The following is a 22,517-nucleotide window of genomic DNA, read 5'->3' as shown; positions in this document are numbered from 1 at the left end:
ATACGGTGTATGCCCCCGGGTTCAGCATATATATAGATAAGACAGTGATTCTACTGTGCAGGCTGTATATACGGTGTACGCCCCCGGGTTCAGCATATATATAGATAAGACAGCGATTCTACTGCACAGGCTGTATATACAGTGTACGCCCCCCGGGTTCAGCATATATATAGATAAGACAGCGATTCTACTGTGCAGGCTGTATATACAGTGTACGCCCCCGGGTTCAGCATATATATAGATAAGACAGCGATTCTACTGTGCAGGCTGTATATACAGTGTACGCCCCCCGGGTTCAGCATATATATAGATAAGACAGCGATTCTACTGTGCAGGCTGTATATACGGTGTATGCCCCCGGGTTCAGCATATATATAGATAAGACAGTGATTCTACTGTGCAGGCTGTATATACAGTGTACGTCCCCCGGGTTCAGCATATATATAGATAAGACAGCGATTCTACTGTGCAGGCTGTATATACAGTGTACGCCCCCCGGGTTCAGCATATATATAGATAAGACAGCGATTCTACTGTGCAGGCTGTATATACAGTGTACGCCCCCCGGGTTCAGCATATATATAGATAAGACAGCGGATGTGAAGAGGGGCTCAGCTGGAGGGTAAGGTTTAGTAAAGAATTGTTTAACCCTTTCCAATCCACCATCTGACCTCTGAAGACATTATGATTTAAGGCTGTACAGCTCCGATGTTGGAAGACGTCTGTCGGGGTTCTCTTACTGTATAATGCCAGCCCCTCTGCTGTCGGATGCTGCCCATCCAACGTGTCACCTCATGCAGTACAGGGTTTAGCCAGCAGATAGCGCCGTTGTATAACAGCAGAAAAAGAGTAAGCCCCCTAGCAAAACCAAATACAAATTGGATTGGAAAGGGTTAACCTGCGGCTCCGCTGATGGGTGGTCTATAGAGAGAACTAGTCCGAGGGCCGGGCACACATTTACCTGTACACGTTATAGCCTTGTCACTGCAGGACCTTTGGTGATGTCACGGTCATGTGATCTGCATGAGCGAGGACTAAAGTAGTGAAGACGCCACAACCTGTCACGTGACTAATGTGATCTCTGAAAGGTCCTGCAGCGGCTATCAATCCCACCAACTATCCAATATATGTAATGATCACATGACTGTGACATCACCAAAGGTCCTGGAGGAATCAGGCTGCTGATATATAATACAGGTGTGAATATTATCATGTATACAGTCTGTATATGTACTAGAGGATGTATATATAATGTATGTATTATTCTGTATACAGTGTATATATGTACTAGAGGGGGTATATAGTAATATAATACAGGTGTGTATATATAATGTATTTATTATCCTGTATACAGTGTATATATGTACTAGAGGGTGTATATAGTTATATAATACAGGTGTGTATATATAATGTATGTATTATCCTGTATACAGTGTATATATGTACTAGAGGGTGTATATAGTTATATAATACAGGTGGGTATATAATGTATGTATTATCCTGTATACAGTGTATATATGTACTAGAGGGTGTATATAGTTATATAATACAGGTGTGTATATAATGTATGTATTATCCTGTATACAGTGTATATATAATGTATGTATTATCCTGTATACAGTGTATATATGTACTAGAGGGGGTATATAGTTATATAATACAGGTGTGTATATATAATGTATGTATTATCCTGTATACAGTGTATATATGTACTAGAGGGGGTATATAGTTATATAATACAGGTGTGTATATATAATGTATGTATTATCCTGTATACAGTGTATATATGTACTAGAGGGGGTATATAGTTATATAATACAGGTGTGTATATATAATGTATGTATTATCCTGTATATAGTGTATATATGTACTAGAGGGTGTATATAGTTATATAATACAGGTGTGTATATATAATGTATGTATTATCCTGTATACAGTGTATATATGTACTAGAGGGTGTATATAGTTATATAATACAGGTGTGTGTGTATATATAATGTATGTATTATCCTGTATACAGTGTATATATGTACTAGAGGGTGTATATAGTTATATAATACAGGTGTGTATATAATGTATGTATGATCCTGTATACAGTGTATATGTACTAGAGGGTGTATATAGTTATATAATACAGGTGTGTATATATAATGTATTTAGTATCCTGTATACAGTGTATACATGTACTAGAGGGGGTATATAGTTATATAATACAGGTGTGTGTATATATAATGTATGTATTATCCTGTATACAGTGTATATATGTACTAGAGGGGTATATAGTTATATAATACAGGTGTGTGTACATATAATGTATGTATTATCCTGTATACAGTGTATATATGTACTAGAGGGTGTATATAGTTATATAATACAGGTGTGTGTATATAATGTATGTATTATCCTGTATACAGTGTATATATGTACTAGAGGGTGTATATAGTTATATAATACAGGTGTGTATATAATGTATGTATGATCCTGTATACAGTGTATATATGTACTAGAGGGTGTATATAGTTATATAATACAGGTGTGTGTATATAATGTATGTATGATCCTGTATACAGTGTATATATGTACTAGAGGGGGTATATAGTTATATAGTACAGATGTGTATATATAATATATGTATTATCCTGTATACAGTGTATATATGTACTAGAGGAGGTATATAGTTATATAGTACAGATGAGTATATATAATATATGTATTATCCTGTATACAGTGTATATATGTACTAGAGGGTGTATATAGTTATATAATACAGGTGTGTGTATATATAATGTATGTATTATCCTGTATACAGTGTATATATGTACTAGAGGTGTATATAGTTATATAATACAGGTGTGTATATAATGTATGTATTATCCTGTATACAGTGTATATATGTACTAGAGGGTGTATATAGTTATATAATACAGGTGTGTGTATATATAATGTATGTATTATCCTGTATACAGTGTATATGTACTAGAGGGTGTATATAGTTATATAATACAGGTGTGTATATATAATGTATGTATTATCCTGTATACAGTGTATATGTACTAGAGGGTGTATATAGTTATATAATACAGGTGTGTATATATAATGTATGTATTATCCTGTATACAGTGTATATATGTACTAGAGGGTGTATATAGTTATATAATACAGGTGTGTATATATAATGTATGTATTATCCTGTATACAGTGTATATGTACTAGAGGGTGTATATAGTTATATAATACAGGTGTGTATATAATGTATGTATTATCCTGTATACAGTGTGTATATGTACTAGAGGGTGTATATAGTTATATAATACAGGTGTGTGTATATAATGTATGTATTATCCTGTATACAGTGTGTATGTACTAGAGGGGGTATATAGTTATATAATACAGGTGGGTGTGTATATATAATGTATGTATTATCCTGTATACAGTGTATATATGTACTATAGGGTGTATATAGTTATATAATACAGGTGGGTGTATATAATGCATGTATTATCCTGTATACAGTGTATATATGTACTAGAGGTGTATATAGTTATATAATACAGGTGTGTATATATAATGTATGTATTATCCTGTATACAGTGTATATATGTACTAGAGGGTGTTTATAGTAATATAATACAGGTGTGTATATATAATGTATGTATTATCCTGTATACAGTGTATATATGTACTAGAGGGTGTATATAGTTATATAATACAGGTGTGTGTATATAATGTATGTATTATCCTGTATACAGTGTATATATGTACTAGAGGTGTATATAGTTATATAATAGAGGTGTGTGTATATAATGTATGTATTATCCTGTATACAGTGTATATATGTACTAGAGGGTGTTTATAGTAATATAATACAGGTGTGTATATATAATGTATGTATTATCCTGTATACAGTGTATATATGTACTAGAGGGGGTATATAGTTATATAATACAGGTGTGTGTATATAATGTATGTATTATCCTGTATACAGTGTATACATGTACTAGAGGGTGTATATAGTTATATAATACAGGTGTGTATATATAATGTATGTATTATCCTGTATACAGTGTGTATATATACTAGAGGGTGTATATAGTTATGTAATACAGGTGTGTGTATATATAATGTATGTATTATCCTGTATACAGTGTATATATGTACTAGAGGTGTATATAGTTATATAATACAGATGTGTATATATAATGTATGTATTATCCTGTATACAGTGTATATATGTACTAGAGGGGGTATATAGTTATATAATACAGGTGTGTATATATAATGTATGTATTATCCTGTATACAGTGTATATATGTACTAGAGGGTATATATAGTTATATAATACAGGTGTGTATATATAATGTATGTATTATCCTGTATACAGTGTATATATGTACTAGAGGTGTATATAGTTATATAATACAGGTGGGTATATAATGTATGTATTATCCTGTATACAGTGTATATATGTACTAGAGGGGGTATATAGTTATATAATACAGGTGTGTGTATATAATGTATGTATTATCCTGTATACAGTGTGTATATATGTACTAGAGGTGTATATAGTTATATAATACAGGTGTGTATATATAATGTATGTATTACCCTGTATACAGTGTATATATGTACTAGAGGTGTATATAGTTATATAATACAGGTGTGTGTATATAATGTATGTATTATCCTGTATACAGTGTATATATGTACTAGAGGTGTATATAGTTATATAATACAGGCGTGTATATATAATGTATGTATTATCCTGTATATAGTGTATATATGTACTAGAGGGTGTATATAGTTATATAATACAGGTGTGTGTGTATATATAATGTATGTATTATCCTGTATACAGTGTATATATGTACTAGAGGGTGTATACAGTTATATAATACAGGTGTGTGTATATATAATGTATGTATTATCTTGTATACAGTGTATATATGTACTAGAGGGTGTATATAGTTATATAATATAGGTGTGTGTATATATAATGTATGTATTATCCTGTATACAGTGTGTATATATGTACTAGAGGGGGTATATAGTGTATATAATACAGGTGTGTGTATATAATGTATGTATTATCCTGTATACAGTGTATATATGTACTAGAGGGTGTATATAGTTATATAATACAGGTGTGTATATAATGTATGTATTATCCTGTATACAGTGTATATATGTACTAGAGGGTATATATAGTTATATAATACAGGTGTGTATATAATGTATGTATTATCTTGTATACAGTGTATATATGTACTAGAGGGTGTATATAGTTATATAATATAGGTGTGTGTATATATAATGTATGTATTATCCTGTATACAGTGTGTATATATGTACTAGAGGGGGTATATAGTGTATATAATACAGGTGTGTGTATATAATGTATGTATTATCCTGTATACAGTGTATATATGTACTAGAGGGTGTATATAGTTATATAATACAGGTGTGTATATAATGTATGTATTATCCTGTATACAGTGTATATATGTACTAGAGGGGGTATATAGTTATATAATACAGGTGTGTATATATAATGTATGTATTATCCTGTATACAGTGTATATATATACTAGAGGGGGTATATAGTGTATATAATACAGGTGTGTGTATATAATGTATGTATTATCCTGTATACAGTGTATATATGTACTAGAGGGTGTATATAGTTATATAATACAGGTGTGTATATATAATGTATGTATTATCCTGTATACAGTGTATATATGTACTAGAGGGTGTATATAGTTATATAATACAGGTGTGTATATATAATGTATGTATTATCCTGTATACAGTGTATATATGTACTAGAGGGTGTATATAGTTATATAATACAGGTGTGTATATATAATGTATGTATTATCCTGTATACAGTGTATATATGTACTAGAGGGTGTATATAGTTATATAATACAGGTGTGTGTATATATAATGTATGTATTCTCCTGTATACAGTGTATATATGTACTAGAGGTGTATATAGTTATATAATACAGGTGTGTATATATAATGTATGTGTTATCCTGTATACAGTGTATATATGTACTAGAGGGGGTATATAGTTATATAATACAGGTGTGTATATAATGTATGTATTATCCTGTATACAGTGTATATATGTACTAGAGGGTATATATAGTTATATAATACAGGTGTGTATATATAATGTATGTATTATCCTGTATACAGTGTATATATGTACTAGAGGGTGTATATAGTTATATAATACAGGTGTGTATATAATGTATGTATTATCTTGTATACAGTGTATATATGTACTAGAGGGTGTATATAGTTATATAATACAGGTGTGTATATAATGTATGTATTATCCTGTATACAGTGTGTATATGTACTAGAGGGTGTATATAGTTATATAATACAGGTGGGTATATATAATGTATGTATTATCCTGTATACAGTGTATATATGTACTAGACGGTGTATATAGTTATATAATACAGGGGTGTGTATATAATGTATGTATTATCCTGTATACAGTGTATATATGTACTAGAGGGGGTATATAGTTATATAATACAGGTGTGTATATATAATGTATGTATTACCCTGTATACAGTGTATATATGTACTAGTGGGGGTATATAGTAATATAATACAGGTGTGTATATATAATGTGTGTATTATCCTGTATACAGTGTATATATGTACTAGAGGTGTATATAGTTATATAATACAGGTGTGTGTGCATATATAATGTATGTATTATCCTGTATACAGTGTATATATGTACTAGAGGGGGTATATAGTTATATAATACAGGTGTGTGTATATAATGTATGTATTATCCTGTATACAGTGTATATATGTACTAGAGGGTGTATATAGTTATATAATACAGGTGTGTATATAATGTATGTATTATCCTGTATACAGTGTATATATGTACTAGAGGGTGTATATAGTTATATAATACAGGTGTTTATATATAATGTATGTATTATCCTGTATACAGTGTATATATGTACTAGAGGGGGTATATAGTTATATAATACAGGTGTATATATATAATGTATGTATAATTCTGTATACAGTGTATATATGTACTAGAGGGTGTATATAGTTATATAATACATGTGTGTGTATATATAATGTATGTAATAGTTATATTATACAGTTAATATAATGTGTGTGTGTATATATAATGTATTTATTTTGTTGTATACAGTGTGTATATATATAAGACGGTGTATTTCCACATGAGCTGAAAATTATCAGTGTTGTAACTCAAAGTGTGATTGTTCTCATTAAGACAAACCAAGTAATCTTGTAGATATGATACTTATTAATGGAAAACAAAAATACATGATGTTTTAGCGAGCTTTCGAACCTCTCAGGGTTCTTCCTCAGGCATAATGAAATAGATCCGAAGAGGCATGTGTATATATATATATTGTGAGACGGTGAGCGGCAAGGTGCTGGAGGGAAGGTATATCTCGCCTAGGATGCTCTCCTATGCTGCCTTGGGGAGCGCTTGGGCAGATACGTGCCACCGAGCAGCCTGGGCTCGGTGGAGGAAGCCGGCAGTTTAGTGTTAGTGGCATTAAGCCACTAGCACGTTGTAGTGAGTAAGTGACTCCAAGCCGCATAATCCGGGCCGGCTTTTCCTGGAGTGACCAAAGTGAAGGGTGGGATGGTCACTCCCACGTACCAGGTGGGGCTGGTACCAGGCCATATAAAGCCTGGGCCTACAGGGCCAGCAGGAGAGCTGAGACCTTTGCAGGTCTGAGAGTCCTGGCTGGCTGTGTGCAGGAGCTATTTGTTAACAGTGTGTAGACAGGGACGCTACATGTATAGTAAGTGCTCAGACGAGCAGGATTTACGTTATGTTTGCCTGATGTTAAAGGGGTTGTCCCGCGCCGAAACGTTTTTTTTTTTTTTTAACCCCCCCCCCCCCCCCCCCGTTCGGCGCGAGACAACCCCGATGCAGGGGTTAAAAAAACAAACCGGAGAGTGCTTACCTGAATCCCGGCGGTCCGGCGTCTTCATACTCACCTGCTGAAGATGGCCGCCGGGGTCTGCTCCCTCCGTGGACCGCAGCTCTTCTGTGCGGTCCATTGCCGATTCCAGTGTCCTGATTGGCTGGAATCGGCACGTGACGGGGCGGAGCTACACGGAGCCGGCATTCTGCACGAGCGGCTCCATTGAATACAGCAGAAGACCCGGACTGCGCAAGCGCGGCTAATTTGGCCATCGGAGGCCGAATATTAGTCGGCACCATGGAGACGAGGACGCCAGCAACGGAGCAGGTAAGTATAAAACTTTTGATAACTTCTGTATGGCTCATAATTAATGCACGATGTACATTACAAAGTGCATTAATATGGCCATACAGAAGTGTATAGACCGACTTGCTGCCGCGGGACAACCCCTTTAAGGCCTGTCTTTTGCTTTTGTTTGCTTGGAAATAAACCCAGGCAAAGCCTGGACTAAAGACTTTATCCTATGTGTCACTGTCTCTGACTGCTTATGCCCAGGTTGCTACCAATCCTAAACGCTAATCCCTCACATATGGTGTTTGGATGCGGGCAGCGGTCTTAAAGAGACATACACCAATTAATGGACATTTTGCTGCAGCAGCTGGAGAACCGTTGCTAAGGGCAACCGCCCAAGAGAGATTGACTGGAGAGTGCGGTAACCCCCCATGTCCTGGGTAAAAGCTGCAACGGCACAGCCAGCAGATACAGCCAAGATGGAGGAACTGATAAAGCAGCTGGTACAAATGAACGTGCAGCAACAGCAAGCGTTGGCCCAGCAGCAACAAGTGGCGGCGACCCAGCAAAAGATCCATGAGGAGGCCATGAGAGCTCAGGCCGAGACTAATGCTCTCCTGGCGCAAAGTGTGCAGAGGTCGTCTGGTTCGCTCCCCACCACCCGTACCGCGGTACAGACGGCCTTACAAAAGATGACGGCCACCGATGACATCGAGGCCTATCTCGCGGTCTTTGAGAGAGTGGCCGAGAGGGAGAAGTTACCGGCGCCTCAGTGGGCTGAGGCAGTAGCGCCTTTCCTGACGGGAGAACCCCAAAAGGCCTACTTTGACCTCGGTGAGCAGGATGCCAAGGACTATAATAGGCTCAAAGGTGAGATCCTGGCACGCTTGGGCGTGGACACCCATGTGCGGGCCCGACGCGTACATGCCTGGACTTTTGCTGACCACCTGCCAGCTCGCTCCCAGATGTACGACCTGTTCCACCTGGTGAGAAAGTGGCTGCAGCCGGAGGAGTCGTCCCCGGCAGAGATCGTACAGAAGGTGGTTCTGGATAAGTTTATACGCTCGCTGCCCCCCGCAATCCAGCGCTGGGTGGGACAAGGAGGTCCCCAGGACGTGGACCAACTCGTGAGCCTCGTCGAGAGGTATAAAGCCACGGAGGACTTACTGCAAGCCGTGCCCCCTCGATGTTCCAACCCCGGGAACAGCAAGTCGGCCGGAGCACCGGGTAAGACTGTTCCGTATGTAAGGGGTGTCAAAAATGTCCCAAAGGGAGGCGGCTCAGAGGGGGATCATGTGGGACAAAAGAGGAGTCCCAACTGGACAGTCCGGTCCCGGGTAGAACCCCAAGGGGACCGGGGCCCCGTACTATGTTGGCGCTGTCGTGAGCCCGGGCATATTGCTGCCAACTGTCCACTTACCGTGGAACCAATGGACTGTGACTCTGCCCGGCGGAGGTCGATGTTCGCACGGCCAGTATGTTCTGCAGAGACTGCGTCAGAGACTGATCGATCATTATGTCACCTAAAGGTGAATGACTTTGCGGTGACAGCTCTACTGGACTCGGAGCTTGGTTACGCTGGTGCACTCCGGCCTGGTCGACCCCACAACCTTCACCGGCCGTCGCATGGGGGTTGTTTGTGTGCATGGGGACACCAAGGAGTACCCTATTGCCCTTGTAAGACTTGATACTTCGTGTGGCCTTCTCACCCATGAGGTGGGCGTCGTGAAATCTTTAATGCACACCGTGATCCTCGGGAGAGACTTTCCCCTATTTTGGGACTTGTGGCGACACCGAGGGTCGTCTGCAAATAAGGTTCATGATAATACAAATGTACATGATGTGTGTCCAGAACCGTTTGACCCTGAGGGTACGGTCCCAGCAGTAGGGGTGACCCCAGAGGATGGGGATAACTTTCCCTTAACAGTACTAGCGGGTGAGACAGAGGTACAGGACGAAGTGGTTGCTATGCCTGACTTAGAGGTCTCACGTGCCAATTTCGGAACTGAGCAGCTCCGAGACCGCACCTTAGTAAAGGCCAGGGAAAATGTTAAAGTACTCAATTCCCGGGGGCTGATACTGTGTTTCCACACCTGGCAGTCAATCAAGAGTTGTTGTATCAGGTTGACAAGGTCCGTGGGGAGGTGGTGGAACAGCTGGTGGTACCTCAGTCTTATCGCAGGATGGTCTTAGACCTAGCGCACAAGCATGTGCTGGGAGGTCATCTCGGCAGCGAAAAGACTAAGGAACGCATCCTTCAGCGTTTTTTCTGGCCAGGGGTACATGGTGATGTAAAACGTTACTGTGAGTCGTGCCCGGAGTGTCAGATAACAGCTCCTATGCCCCATTACCGGAGCCCCTTAGTGCCCTTGCCCATCATAGAGGTGCCGTTTGAGCGGGTCGCTATGGACCTAGTTGGGCCCTTGGTAAAGTCTGCCCGGGGTCACCAACATATATTAGTGGTTGTAGACTATGCCACCCGTTACCTCGAAGCCGTTCCTTTACGCAATACGTCATCCAAGGGTATTGCAAAGGAACTACTTCACATGTTCTCCCGCACGGGCATACCAAAAGAGATCCTGACGGACCAAGGAACCCCCTTTATGTCAAAGGTCATGAAGGAATTGTGTAAGCTGCTGAATATTAAGCACTTACGGACGTCGGTGTACCACCCACAGACGGATGGTCTGGTTGAGAGATTTAATAGGACCCTGAAAAGCATGCTAAAAAAGGTAGTCAATAAGGATGGGAAGGACTGGGACTGTCTGCTGCCATATTTGATGTTCTCAATCCGTGAAGTCCCACAATCCTCCACTGGGTTCTCTCCCTTTGAATTAGTGTATGGTAGACATCCCCAAGGGCTCCTTGATGTAGCTAAGGAGACCTGGGAGCACGAGTCCACCCCCTACAGGAGTGTTATTGAACACATCTCCCTCATGCAAGATCGAATTGCAGCGGTCATGCCCATTGTTAAAGAACATTTACAGCAGGCTCAAGAAGCCCAAAGCCGGGTATATAACCGGTCCGCCAAGGTGAGAACCTTCAACCCTGGGGATCGGGTACTAGTGTTGGTGCCCACCCTAGAAAGTAAATTCCTAGCAAAATGGCAAGGGCCCTATGACATAATTGAGAAAGTCGGAGAGGTAAATTATAAGGTATACCAGCCAGGTAGGCGGAAACCAGAACAATTGTACCATGTAAACCTAATTAAGCCATGGAAGGACAGAGAAGCCCTGACTGCAGTGAGCACCCCCCATGGTGCGGTCCCAGAGGTGTGCGTATCAGGGTCCCTGTCCAAATCCCAACAACAAGAGTCGAGGGAATTTATACAGCGTAATTCAGATGTGTTCTCTGATATACCAGGGCGTACTGGTGTCATAAAACACAACATTATAACTGAACCAGGGGTAAAGGTTCAGTTGAAACCGTACAGGGTTCCAGAAGCCCGCAGATGAGCCATCTCAGAGGAGGTCAAGAAAATGCTAGACCTCGGAGTAATTGAGGAGTCGAAAAGCGAATGGTCCAGCCCTATCGTGCTGATACCAAAACCTGATGGCTCTCTGCGCTTCTGTAACAACTTCCGGAAGCTAAACAACGTGTCAAAATTTGACGCATACCCAATGCCGAGAGTGGACGAGTTGATTGAGAGACTGGGTCATGCCAGGTACTTTTCCACTCTCGACTTTACTAAAGGCTACTGGCAGGTTCCCCTTACAGAGAGCACGAAAGAAAAGACTGCGTTTGCCACACCAGAAGGGTTGTTTCAGTACATCTGCCTACCCTTCGGTTTGCATGGAGCCCCAGCAACCTTCCAAAGATTGATGGATATCATACTCAAACCCCATCGGCAATATGCGTCAGCATATTTAGATGATATCATCATCTTTAGCGAAGACTGGGACAGCCATCTACCCAAGGTAGAGGCAGTACTGAACTCCCTTAGAAAAGCAGGGCTCACAGCAAACCCAAAGAAGTGCGCCCTGGGTCTTGAAGAAGCCCGATACCTGGGGTATATAATAGGTAGGGGTATTATAAAACCCCAGGTCAATAAAGTTGAAGCCGTTCAGAACTGGCCACAACCCACAACTAAAAAGCAGGTGAGAGCCTTTTTAGGCATTGTAGGGTACTATAGGCGGTTCGTGCAAAACTTTGCGAGCATAGCAGTGCCCCTAACAGACTTGACCAAGAACAGTAAGTCAGTCATGGTCAAGTGGAACCCTGAAGCAGAAAAGGCGTTCCAAGAGTTAAAACGGGCCCTCTGTAAACGTCCAGTGTTAGTCACACCCAATTTTAAAAGAGAATTTATTGTCCAAACAGACGCGTCCGATGTGGGACTGGGAGCAGTTCTGTCCCAGGAAGTAGAAGGAGAGGAACATCCCATAATTTATCTGAGCAGGAAGCTCACGCCGCCGGAAAAAAATTACAGTATTGTTGAACGGGAGTGCCTAGCCATCAAGTGGGCCCTGGAATCCCTAAAATACTACCTGCTAGGTCGGCACTTCAGGCTGATCACAGACCACTCCCCCTTAACTTGGATGTCACAGGCAAAAGAAAGAAATGCCAGAGTCACTAGATGGTTCCTGACCCTTCAAAACTTTAGTTTTTCGGTAGAGCACAGGGCCGGAAAGCTACAGGGCAATGCCGATGCCTTATCAAGGACGCATTGCATGACAGCGAAAGGTGTCCGACCCCACAGGCTCGAACAAAGGGGGAGGGTATGTGAGACAGTGACCGGCAAGGTGCTGGAGGGCAGGTATGTGTCACCGAGGATGCTCTCCTATGCTGCCTTGGGGAGCACTTGGTCAGATGCATGCCACCGAGCAGCCTGGGCTCGGTGGAGGAAGCCGGCAGTTTAGTGTTAGTGGCATTAAGCCACTAGCACGTTGTAGTGAGTAAGTGGCTCCAAGCCGCATAATCCGGGCCGGCTTTTCCTGGAGTGACCAAAGTGAAGGGTGGGATGGTCACTCCCACGTACCAGATGGGGCTGGTACCAGGCCATATAAAGCCTGGGCCTACAGGGCCAGCAGGAGAGCTGAGACCTTTGCAGGTCTGAGAGTCCTGGCTGGCTGTGTGCAGGAGCTATTTGTTAACAGTGTGTAGACAGGGACGCTACATGTATAGTAAGTGCTCAGACGAGCAGGATTTATGTTATGTTTGCCTGATGTTAAGGCCTGTATTTTGCTTTTGTTTGCTTGGAAATAAACCCAGGCAAAGCCTGGACTAAAGACTTTATCCTATGTGTCACTGTCTCTGACTGCTTATGCCCAGGTTGCTACCGATCCTAAATGCTAATCCCTCACATATGGTGTTTGGATGCGGGCAGCGGTCTTAAAGAGACATACACCAATTAATGGACATTTTGCTGCAGCTGGAGAACCGTTGCTAAGGGCAACCGCCCAAGAGAGATTGACTGGAGAGTGCGGTAACCCCCCATGTCCTGGGTGAAAGCTGCAACGGCACAGCCAGCAGATACAGCCAAGATGGAGGAACTGATAAAGCAGCTGGTACAAATGAACGTGCAGCAACAGCAAGCGTTGGTCCAGCAGCAACAAGTGGCGGCGATCCAGCAAAAGATCCATGAGGAGGCAATTGAGAGCTCAGGCCGAGACTAATGCTCTCCTGGCGCAAAGTGTGCAGAGGTCGTCTGGTTCGCTCCCCACCACCCGTACCTATGTGTCACTGTCTCTGACTGCTTATGTCCAGGTTGCTACCGATCCTAAATGCTAATCCCTCACTATATATATATATATACACACATGCATACATATGACAAGGCACAGATATGATGTGATTAATTTGCACTTAAAAACAATACCAGAACAGAATGAGTAGAGAAATAAATGCTTAAATAGTCCACTGATAAAGATGTGAATGTTTTATGGTGCCTGAATTAGTGTCGGGGGGTCACCAGGCCAGCAGTGTTATCTGTGGTATAGATTTCTTATACTTCCCAGTCATGCAAGAATCTTTCATGGAATTTTATTAGTTCTTGTTCGGTGTTGGTCCAGATGATTATGATGTCATCAGTGTAGTGGAGGTAGGCCAATGGTTTTCTGGGGCAGGAGGCCAGAAAGTCACTCTCTAGTTTTGCCATGAAAAGTTTGGCATATTGCGGTGCCATTTTTCTGCCCATGGCAGTCCCGGTGAGTTGCAGGAATAGCTCTTTGCCAAAGGAGAAATAATCGTGTGTAAGGATGAATCTTATGAGTTGTATCACCGATTCAAAAGCAACCCTATTGGGCTCAAGGTGGGGCTGACAGGCGGTTAGTCCATCTTCGTGTGGGATTTTGGAATATAAGATTTCTACATCCATGGGGGCCAGGATGGTGCCATTGAGGAGGGGACCTACGGTTGACAGATTGTTCAGTAGGTCCGTGGTGTCCTGCAAATAGCTGGTTGTATTTCTCACCAGTAGTCTGAGGACCTAAAAAGTCATTTTCAAATGTAATTTAGTGAATAAAAAGAAAAATTGTTAAAAGCAGAAATTACCGGAGCGATGTCTTCTAATCTGGACTGATGTAAGGTGGTGATAAACAATAGATGGTGGAAAGGGACTTTCTGTTGAGCAGATCTGTATTGGAAACTCCTGCTAATGTCTTGGAGGATCAGGGCATTACTTCAGGGTAAGGTGGAGATTTATAGTGTCCTGGAAGATGAGAACCGGCTGCTGTATGTGGTGCCCTGCAGTGTATCCTGTGTGACCCTGTAGTTTTTAGTCAGTTGCCCCCTGTATGTAGCATGCCATATTATAATCAGTAATCTAAAATCACCTGTATGCTGCCACTAATTCCAATAATCCCCTAGTAGTGAGACCCGTCATGGAAGATGTCCTTGTCGCCCTCAGGCTCCTTAGGCACAGGACTCTCACTGATAAAGACGACGGTCCTTTCCATCAATGACCCACCAAGGATGGAGAAGGACAGAGACCACATGGCTGCCCGGATATTAGACCTCACCATGGAGATCATCTACTGGATAACTGGGGAGGTGAGAGGTTCACATGATGTCACTCCTATCTCTAGTAATAAACAGGGGAATGACGGGAAAGGTGAAGGATTCTTAGCCTCCATGTAGTGATCAGTGTCTCACCATCCACAGGATTACACGGTAGTGAAGAAGTGGTCTGGTGAGTGTGTGACCCCCCATGTGTCAGGAGGACGGAGCCGGACCCAGAGCCCCATCACTGAGCCTTCACTTCATTCACTGATACATGAGCAGAAGATCCTAGAACTTACCCACAGGATCACTGAGCTGCTGACCGGAGAGGTGAGCGCTGCTGGGAATGGGGGCATTATATAATACAGCCAAGGGAGGAGTCTGGAGGATGACGGTATATTGTGTGTGTCAGGTTCCTATAAGGTGTCAGGACGTCACTGTCTATTTCTCCATGGAGGAGTGGGAGTATTTGGAAGGACACAAGGATCTGTACAAGGACGTCATGATGGAGGATACACAGCCCCTCATATCACCGGGTAAGAGGAGATCTTCATTGATTGTAGGGGACTGTTTTGAGGGTCGGCTAGACTCCCCATCATCTGATCATCAGATATATAATGTATTCAGTCTCTCTGGTTATTTCCTATAGATGGATCCAGTCAGAGAAATCCCCCCGAGGGATGTCCCAGTCCTCTATATTCCCAGGATTGTCCAGAGGAAGAGGAACATGTCCCACCGGATCATCAGGTAGATGAAGCTGAGATTTCTGTAAATCCTCTACAGACTGATGTAATGAAGCATTCTACTAATTTTCTCTGGCAGCAGTGTAGTTTACTGTGTGCTCTATGTCATTGGGTTATTGTTGGCTGTGGTTGGTAGCGGCTGCAAATGGTTTCTGGTTTCATTAAAAACACATACTGCAGGGTTCATAAACTTTCACCTGTTTGGAGATTCAGTGTGGACAAATTTAAAGTTCTGCAGCGTAGATGTAAACCATAGACTGACAGCACAATGCCAGTCAGCTGCTTTCAAGGTAGAATACTATGATGTATTGAGTTATTGGCTCACTAGTTAGATACATGATCTTAATGGTTCACAGAACATCAGTGCAGCCTCATCTAGAATGAGCAGCTCAGTGTGGGTACCAGATTTGGGTGAGGTACAGAGAGGATGAGTGATGAGAGGTCTGGAGAACTGCGGTGATGAGGAAAGATTTATAAAGTAATGAGACCTCTTTAGCCCTGGGAAGCAACTTCTAATGGGACATGGTAAAACTGTACAAATATCTAAGGCTAACTTCACACGGGCAAGGGCGATATCGGGCTGTGAATCGTGGCCAAATATCGCCCTCGCCATCTATGTGGATGTGAAATCCCTGAGTATGCCAGAGGGTTTTATGTGAACACAGCCTTGCATCCACTGCGGCTCTCATTGTTTTCAATGGGAGACCTCGGATCACATACACTTTGAACATGATGCAGTGCTGCCACCAGTCCCATTGAAATTAATGGGTGGTGCAATGTGGGAGCACGCACAAAATAGGACATACCGCGATTTGATTCCCACATTGACCCCATTCAAAAGAATCTCCAACACACAAATCTTGTCCGATTTTCTTGCCTGTGGGAAGCCAGCCTTAAAGGGGTTCTGACACGAATAATGTTTTTATGCTTTACCAGCCATTGTTCCCTGGTCTGCCTAATGGACCCAGGGAACCCATGGTTTAATGGCGGCTAAAACATAAAAACATAATACTTACCTTGTCTCCTGTTGTTGTTGACATCGGGGGGTCATCTCCCAGCAGGCGCTGCTCTTCCTCTTCTTCCTCCACGAACCGCGCTGCTCCGGGATCGCGCGCATGCGCAGTGGAGAGGTGCCCTCTGACAGGAGTCAGGACGGGCCGCGTCTCCACTGCGCATGCGCAGAATCTCGGAGTTCAGCCAGGACGGACGGGCCGGCCACAGCAAGCACTGCTTGTGACGTGCTTGCTGTGGGTGGCCCGTCCGTTCACCTCGGAAGTGGCTGACGGACAGAGCAGAACAGGAAGAGGTCATTTTGACCCCTCCTGCTCTGCTTCTACAAGCCACAGAAAAGATGTCGGCTGGAGGACACATGCCTGGCGATCGGTCCTAGCCAGGCAAGGTGAGTAAAATTTTTTTTTTAATGTCAGAACCCCTTTAATGTAAGAATATTATGAGCAGCTTTTCACAGTAAAGTCACTACAAAAAACAAGAGCGGCTGCATTCTGACTGAAAGGAGGTTGGTTCAGTCACCAGTGGTGATAAAAGGCTTCTTTTCTGTAAAAGCTGTGATGTTGCTGAATAACTTCAGAACTGGTGTTAATTAGCAGAACATCTACTACAAGTTAGACGCTGATCCTTTCGTGAAGTGAGGTGTAAAATATGTGGTTGGATGTGGTCTGAACCCCGCTTGAGCAGATCCTTCTTTTAGGGCAGATTGGTTCATGTCGTCTAGAAATATTGGACCTTTGCCCGGACAGAAGATAAATTAGTTTTTTTTTTCTCTTTTTGTCCATTGCTTATTGTGGGATTCTCACAGGACATTTCTGGTGGAACGATGAGTGGAGTTGGCAATCCTATATCAGTAAATGGTAAGAGCCTTTCATTAATCTTCTATGAACAATGTTTCCATTAATGGTATATCTGATAGAAAGTGGAGGAAGATGTTTTCTGAATTTCCTAAGGGGTTTTAGGGGTTTGTAGGTGCTCAGAAATGCATAGGATGACATTCTGAAAATCAAATATTGTTGTCAGAAAACCCCTTTAAAGGGGTTTTGTCATTTAAAAAAAAAAATTATCTAAACTTACCTATTCCTTCCCTGTCTGTCTCCTTATTACATCTTCTCCTGGTTGAGCTTCTCCAGTGCCCCAGGTCAGCTCACTGTAGGCTGGGACCAGCTTGTCATGAGGGCTGCATATCTCAAATTCCTTCCGGCTGGGTCAGTGAAGGTCACATCCCTGTGCTGTAGCTTCACTGCCTAGGAAGGAATTGTAATCTATTTCAGAGATAGCTCTCTTGAACAATCTCTGAAGAAGATAGGCAGTCCCCCTGCTGGCCTGTGGCGTAACGTTCATTGGTTGGCAGGCAGACGACTGCCAACCAAATGCAAATGTACGTAACCTCACAGGAAGGAGAGAAATCAGGCAGCTGGAGGTGAAGTGACCCTCCCACCCCGGACTGCAGGAGACAGGAGAAGATAGGAGAGGTGAACATCTGGTAAGTTGACTGATGGGGGAGGAATAGATAAGTATAGCATTTTTCTTTTTTAGTGACAGAACCCCTTTAACCCCTCCCCTTCTCGTCTGATCTCTCATTCTTGGACATCTGTGTCTACAGCCCATATTTATCTTCTCACTTCCTTCTGTTGAGAATTCTTATTGGTTTCCTTTCGACTCAGAGGAGGCGGCTTACGTACTCACTTTCTATTTATTTTCTGCTACAAAGTTATGAGTACATCTCTCTTTAAAGGGGGATTCTGAGACTTTTCTTTTAATATTTTTTCTTTTAATGACCGAATTAAATGAGAGCTGCGCTGCAGTACCAATCTGGCCACTACACTATTGTGGGGCGCATGAACGCGAGGGATGTCAGTCAATGTATGCAGGATTTGAACACTTCTTAATAATGTCAAAATTACACCTATGGAAGATGTTGCACATTTCATGACTGCTCATACAGGCTTAAGACCTGGCACGTGTAATACTTTACACAATACATAACACATACATACAGGTACTTGAACAGTTTAAAGGGGTTTTCTAGGCAGCGCCTGCCAGAGTACACTAGGGACGGAGTGGAAACCGCTGCTCTGACCCTTGTGTAGTGGCTGGCGCTTGTAATTGGAGGAGCATTTCTCAATGAAATCAATGAGAGCTACGCTTGTAGTTGCAAAATCTCGAGATACATCGGAAGCAGAAGCCACTTCTCCGTCCTGGCGGGTGCCGTCTAGATAACCCCTTTAAATCACCATACAGCCTGTCTCCAACTCATCCTCATACTCTGAGGACACATTTCTTGAATCCACAAACCACTGATACATATTAAGAGGTCCAGTAAGAAATCCAGCCATGTTACAATTAGCTTTTCACACACATTACAGCTAACTAAATTGTGCACTGCAATACCCAAAGTCAGTGAAAATATCTCCGCAATTAAAAATTATGAAAAAGACACTCCAGTGATTTTTTTTTTTTCATTCATTACCTATTCCTCTGTATATATAAGTGAGCTAGTGTTACCTGGGTAAGCTATTCCTTTCTGTCTGCAACTACCAGCCTCTTTCTTCCTAGACAGTCATGCAATCTCAATTCTGATCAGTTCAGATCTACCTGGGGCTTATGCATTAATTTTCTAGTCAGATTCTCAGTCTATGAGATGCTATTGCTTGGATCTACCACTGAAACTGCCTACAGAAAAACACAGACACTGCTATCACAGTTGCTGACGATAATCACACAGCCCCTGTCACACAGTTATAATGGAGGAGATCACAGCTCCTCCTTCTGACTGTATGATTATGGCCTGTAGCTTATTTAGGTGAATACAGAAGGTAATACTAATTAAACTGTGCCCCAGCAGATGTATTGGTATAACCAAAATTTGGAAAAATAAAGAAAAAAACTTTTGTTTCTTTTTCCAGGTGTAGAGTGGATGGGAATCTCCCATGGACATCTCAGTGTATCTCCGCAACATAAAGCAGAAGATAGCAAAACCTTACAAATAAATTCAGTAACTTCTAATGTACCTTTAGGCTTTCACTGCAGAGAGCGGTCCACTGATATCGTATCTCACAGGAAACCTTTGTCTAATCAATCACTGATCATAAAACACACCATTGGGTGTAAACAAGGTGAACTATTGCAGCGCGAGAAATATTTTAAAAGGAAATCTAAACTTTCCTTGCATGAGAAAATTCACAGAGATGAAAGGCCATTTTCATGTTCAGAATGTGGGAAATGTTTTAATCAGAAATCAAATCTTATGGCACATCTAAGAACTCACACAGGAGAGAAAGCATTTTCATGCCAAGAATGTAGGAAATGTTTTAGTAAACAATCCTCTCTTGTGGAACACTTGAGAATTCACACAGGAGAGAAGCCATTCTCATGTTCAGAATGCGGCAAATCTTTTAACAAGAAATCACGTCTTCTGATACATCTACGAACTCACACAGGGGAGAAGCCATTTTCATGTCCAGAATGTGGAAAATGTTTTAGACATAAATCGGTTCTTGTTAGACATCAGAGAACTCACACGGGAGAGAAGACCTTTTCATGTCCTGAATGTAGGAAATGTTTTACACAAAAGTCCTATATTGTGGCACACCTAAGAATTCACACAGGAGAGAAGCCATTCTCCTGTCCTGAATGTGGGAAATGTTTTAGACAAAAATCTTATCTAGTGGAACATCTAAGAACTCACACAGGAGAGAAGCCGTTTTCATGTCCTCAATGCAGCAAATGTTTTGGTCAAAAATCAATTCTTCTTAAGCATCAGAGAACTCACACAGGAGAAAAGCCATTTTCATGTCCTGAATGTGGAAAATGTTTTAGTAAAAAAACCTATGTTGTGAAACACTTAAGAACTCACACAGGAGAGAATCTGTTTTCATGTCCAGAATGTGGGAAATGTTTTACCAAAAAATCCTCTCTTGTGGAACATGAGAATTCACACAAAGGAGAAGATGTTTTTGTGTCTTGAATGTGGAATATATTTTACTCAAAAGACAGTTCTTGTTAAACACTTGAGGTCACACAGGAGACACAGTTTTCATATTCAGAATGAGAGAGATGTTTCTTAGAAATTGCTTCATGTGTAACGTAAGACAACTCATACAGGGGAGAATCTTTTTTTAACCCTTTCCAATCCACTGTCTGATGTCTAAAGACATTCTGATTGAAGGCTGTACAGCTCCGATGTCGGAAGACGTTCGGCAGGGTATTCTTACTGTATATTAATGGCTGCTCTGTTGTCAGGGGCCTCTCCAGCATGTCACATACTGCAATACTGGCTCTAGCCAGCAGATGGTGCCGTTGTATAATGGCAGAAAGAGAAAAACCCCCTAGGAAACCCTGAATCCAAAATTGGATTGCAAAGGGTTAATGTTCAGATTAGTGTTATAGCTTTGGAGGTTCATTGTAGGACCTATGTGGTGTTGAACGTTTGTGAACCCTTCAGAGTTATACATATCTCTGCTTATATTTGAATTAAAGCTACATCAGATTTTCACACAGGTCTTGAAGTATATAAAGAGAGCCAAATTAAAAATATATAATACTTGGTCATTTATTTATTAAGAAATGTGATCCAATATCACATGTCTGTGTGAGGCAAAAGAAGATGAACCTTTATCAGGTATGGCACTCTCCCTTGTGCATCAATAACTGCATAAACATTTCCGATAACTTCTGATGCGTTCTGCATATCGGCAAGGAGAAACTTGAGCCCATTGCTCCATGAAAAAAAAGCTTCAACTTCTATGCTGGTGGGTTTCTTCCCAGGAACTGCTCCCTTCAGGTTCTTCTACAATATTGCTTTTTTTAATATGTTCAGTATTTTTTATTTGTATTTTCAGCACTTTTCTTATTTAACAAAAACCTAGATAAAAAATAAAACAAAAATCGTTGCAACCACCAACTTCTCCCTTGAGTCTTTCTTGTGTATACCGTATATAGATCCTTCAGCATCCTTAGTAAACAACAGGAAAATTAGTCTGTAGAGCTTTAAATCCTGTCAGATTATCTTTTAACTCCACACTTCAGTAGTGAATACTATACTTACCCATACCCCATATATGTACAACAGCTTTATATCACAATCTAATGTAGAAATACAATAGCAAAGGTTCTAAACAGTGTGGCAAGTTGGGGTTCCTTGCCTGCGGATCACAGACCTCTCCGACCAGAAATGGCGCACCTCACGTATAGATAACACTCAGCAGACGTGGATTTTCTTTAGATCTGGCACCTGCCAGCTTTATTTCACGGCACATCAAATGGATACAGCATACCACAGTCCATATAATTTGTGTGAGAGTTGAGGGTTGTCATCCCTGTCCAACTCGAGGCCTCTGCTGGTCCACCCTGGACCTCCAGCTTGCAGCCCTTCCAGCTCTGCTAAGCTGTCACTTCTCACTGGTCTGTGCTAGACCTCGGGCTCCTAGTTCCTGACGCGGCTCCTTCACCGCCTCTCTGTCTCTCTCAGCCAACGTCTCTCTAGTGTGTGACAGAATCTACTCCTTTTATGTTAGCTCCTGTCACACCCATAGGTGTTAACCCTTTCAGACAGGCTCAGGTTAAAGAAACAAAAGCA

General features: G+C 41.7%; 1 protein-coding gene across 1 annotated transcript; it reads left to right on the top strand.

Moving 5' to 3' along the window:
- Positions 1–1,159: 1,159 nt before the first annotated feature.
- LOC136620547 (gastrula zinc finger protein XlCGF57.1-like) lies at positions 1,160–21,801 on the top strand. Its single transcript, XM_066595395.1, has 7 exons — positions 1,160–1,197; positions 15,094–15,236; positions 15,348–15,515; positions 15,598–15,721; positions 15,835–15,932; positions 17,745–17,796; positions 19,846–21,801. Exons 2-7 carry the CDS (start codon positions 15,159–15,161, stop codon positions 20,904–20,906), a joined length of 1,581 nt encoding a protein of 526 aa, XP_066451492.1. The 5' UTR covers positions 1,160–1,197; positions 15,094–15,158; the 3' UTR covers positions 20,907–21,801.
- The last annotated feature ends 716 nt before the right edge of the window (positions 21,802–22,517 follow it).

The sequence above is a fragment of the Eleutherodactylus coqui genome, chromosome 3 (assembly GCF_035609145.1).
Source record: "Eleutherodactylus coqui strain aEleCoq1 chromosome 3, aEleCoq1.hap1, whole genome shotgun sequence".
Classification (NCBI taxonomy): domain Eukaryota; kingdom Metazoa; phylum Chordata; class Amphibia; order Anura; family Eleutherodactylidae; genus Eleutherodactylus; species Eleutherodactylus coqui.
This window is presented reverse-complemented; position numbering and strand designations above follow the sequence as displayed.

Excerpts from the sequence above, each read along its gene's own strand:
- LOC136620547 (XM_066595395.1), top strand. The coding sequence starts at position 15,159 with ATGGAGAAGGACAGAGACCACATGGCTGCCCGGATATTAGACCTCACC. Across the intron at positions 15,237-15,347 it reads TCTACTGGATAACTGGGGAG|GATTACACGGTAGTGAAGAA; the intron begins GTGAGAGGTTCA and ends CACCATCCACAG. Across the intron at positions 15,933-17,744 it reads ATGTCCCACCGGATCATCAG|GACATTTCTGGTGGAACGAT; the intron begins GTAGATGAAGCT and ends GGATTCTCACAG.